Source organism: Myotis davidii, unplaced genomic scaffold, assembly GCF_000327345.1.
Source record: "Myotis davidii unplaced genomic scaffold, ASM32734v1 scaffold3679, whole genome shotgun sequence".
Classification (NCBI taxonomy): domain Eukaryota; kingdom Metazoa; phylum Chordata; class Mammalia; order Chiroptera; family Vespertilionidae; genus Myotis; species Myotis davidii.
The window spans coordinates 6,633-9,883 of NW_006290319.1; the positions used below are offsets into that span (position 1 = coordinate 6,633).

At 63.5% G+C, this 3,251-nt stretch overlaps 1 gene segment (V, D, J or C); it reads left to right on the plus strand.

Moving 5' to 3' along the window:
- LOC102768052 overlaps positions 1-1,142 on the plus strand; it is a 2,939-nt gene extending 1,797 nt beyond the window's left edge. Inside the window, 3 exon segments of the C gene segment in view lie at positions 98-211; positions 303-632; positions 721-1,142. Coding sequence covers positions 98-211; positions 303-632; positions 721-1,049 — 773 coding nt within the window.
- The last annotated feature ends 2,109 nt before the right edge of the window (positions 1,143-3,251 follow it).

Here is a 3,251-nt window from a genome sequence, read left to right on the forward strand (position 1 = left end):
TCCTCTTGTTATCACCACCAGGCCCAGGGGGGGCACAGGCTTGGAGCCACAGAGGCGGGTGCTGGCCTCAGACCTGACAAACTGGCCCTGACCTAAGCGCCTGCCAAGGGCCGTGCCCTGTGGGGCCCCGGTAACCCTCAGCCTGCTCTCTCTGCAGTGCCCTTCAGTCCCAGACCTCCCCCCACCTCTTGCCCGCCTCACACGTGCCCAGGTGAGTATCCCCCCCAGGAGGAGGCCCACGGGGAGCGCCTGCCCAGGGAAGGCCTGCCCAGGGCTGACTCCTGGCCACTGTCTCCCCCCAGCTTGTGAGAACCCGGGAGGGCCCTCGGTCTTCATCTTCCCCCCGAAACCCAAGGACACCCTCATGATCGCCCGGACGCCTGAGGTCACGTGCATGGTGGTGGACGTGGCCCCGGAAGACCTGGAAGTCGAGTTCACCTGGTACGTGGATGGCAACCAGATGAACAAGAAGACGGTGAAGGCAGAGCAGCAGCAGTTCAACAGCACCTACCGCGTGGTCAACTCCTTCGCCATCGCGCACCAGGACTGGCTGAAGGGCAAGGTGTTCAAGTGCAAGGTCAACAACAAGGCCATCCCGTCCCCCATCGAGAGGACCATCTCCAAGGCCATAGGTGGGAAGCAGACAGGTGGGCCCGGGGCCGGGGCGGGGGGCCAGCCCTCCACCTGGGAGTGACCGTCTGTGCTGACCTCATCCCACAGGGCAAGTCCAGGTGCCACAAGTGTACATCCTGGGCCCACCCTCGGATGAACTGGCCAGGGACAAGGTCAGCGTGACCTGCCTGGTCAAAGACTTCTTCCCGCCGGACATCAGCGTGGAGTGGCAGAGCAACGGGCGGCCGGAGCCCGAGACCAAGTACTCCTCGACCCCGCCCCAGAAGGACCAGGAGGGCTCCTTCTTCCTGTACAGCAAGCTCACCGTGGACAAGGCCCGGTGGCAGCGGGGGGACCCCTTCACGTGCGAGGTGATGCACGAGGCCCTGCACAACCACTACGCCCAGAAGACCATCTCCCGGAACCCGGGTAAATGAGCAGCGCGCCCGGCGCCCGGCGACCTCCCATGTACATACCCTCGGGCACCCAGCATTCAATAAAGCACCCAGCACGGCCCTGGGACCCTGCGACACTGTCGTGGTTCTTTCCGGGGTGGAGGTCAGGCCGGCTCGGAGGCTGGTCGGCACCGCTAGGGCAGGACCCAGAGCCTGTGGGTCTGCAGGTGCCAGGGCAGGATGGCTTCTGCATGGCTGGCAAGGACTCGGTCAGGAGATGTGGACAGGGGGCAGGAGATGCCACTCAGGGACAGGAGGGCCCAGGGGGGTCCCCGCCTCTGAGCAAGCCCCGCTGTGGGCAGTGCCTGGTCTCCGGGTGCCTTGCCCACTGGTCTCCAGGGCTCCTGGATGTGGCTCTGTGCCCGCACAGGAGCACACTGGCCCGTGGTGAGGGACAGGCCCTCCGTGCCCTCGAGACCAAGCCTCCCACCCTCCCTCGGGCGAGGGGGCTCTGTGGGCCATGTCCCGCCTGGGGCCAGGCCTGTCCGCTCAGGAGGACACACACCCGATTGCCCCACAGAGGCAGAGGCGGGCAGCCCTTGGGCCCCGGGGAAAGACTGTCAGAGGCCACAGGGACACTGAGCCCGACCATGGAAAACAAGGCACTTCACAGATCAGCACCAGCTCACATGGCCACTTTCACACACACACATGTGCACGTACATGAACACTCAGACATACACACATGAACACACAGGCATGGCCGCATGTGTGTACACATGTATGCACACAGAGACAGGCCTTACACTGCAGGCCTCACACAAGGCACCCTGCACAGGCCCAGACCAGAGAACAGAGCGGGTCCTGGGAACCCCCACCATGGAAACCAGCCTGCCCCCACCCAATGCCCCAGGGGTCACTCAGCAGCTCATCCCCACACTGACCAGCTCAGACACCCTTCCCCCCTTCCCAGGCACCCACACCCTCCCCAACACACAGAAGTCCTCCCCAGGCACCCAGGCCGGCCTCGGGCCCACCCACTTTCCTGCACTCCCAACTCAGACCTGGTGCTGGCCCTTCCCAGGCAGGGCCCTCCTGCCCTTGACCCCAGGGGGAGCAGGCAGAGGGGCTGGTGGACGAGAGAGCAGCTGGATTGAGGGTCAGCCCACCTTGTCCCCCAGGGCCCCATGCAGGTGGCAGAGAGGAGGGAGCAGCCCAGCCAGGCTAAGACCGGGGCTTGAGGCAGAGGATGGGGGAGCCGGGCACCATGGGCCCCACCTGGCCAGCTCCCCCCCCCCGGTCCACAGAGAGCCCCTGTGCCAGCCCCAAGGCCGCCAGCCCCCGCGGCCCCACACTGACCGCCCCCTCCCTGTGCAGAGGTGCTCCTGGACGAGAGCTGTGCCGAGGCCCAGGATGGGGAGCTGGACGGGCTGTGGACCACCATCTCCATCTTCATCACCCTCTTCCTGCTCAGCGTGTGCTACAGCGCCACCGTCACGCTCTTCAAGGTGGGCCGCCCCATGTGCCCCACGCACCACACATGCCCCACACGCCCCATGCACCCCATGCCGTGTCCACGTGTTCCACACTGTGCCCCACATGCCCCACGCACCCCACACGCCCCATGCACCCCATGCTGTGTCCACGTGTTCCACACTGTGCCCCACATGCCCCACGCACCCCACACGCCCCATGCACCCCATGCTGTGTCCACGTGTTCCACACTGTGCCCCACATGCCCCACACACCCCACGCGCCCCATGCGCCCATGCCCCACATGCCCTAGGCTGTCCCAATGTGTCCCACACCGTGCCCACGCACCCCATGTTCCCCACGCCATCCCCACGCAGTGCCCACGTTGTCCCCACGTACCTCACACCATGCCCCATGCACTGCATATGCCCCACAGTCCCCACATCCCCCATGCCGTGTCCATGTGTTCCACACTGTGCCCCACACGCCCCACGTGCCCCACATGCCCCACATGCCGGTTTCTCACATTCAAATGTTGCCGTTTTCAGAAAATGTTATGAATTTTGGTTATTACCTGTACTTATGTTGTGGTTTGTAATTCAGGGCATCTCAGCTATTATGTAACTGGCACCTAAATGTATGTACACATCGATTACGGAAGTCACTTCCCCCTGAGCATATTCTATTGTTATTTAGTATAACATAATGAAGTCAGATAACACCATGCTCCCTTCTTTATGTAGCAAATCATACAAACCGCAGAAAACTAAT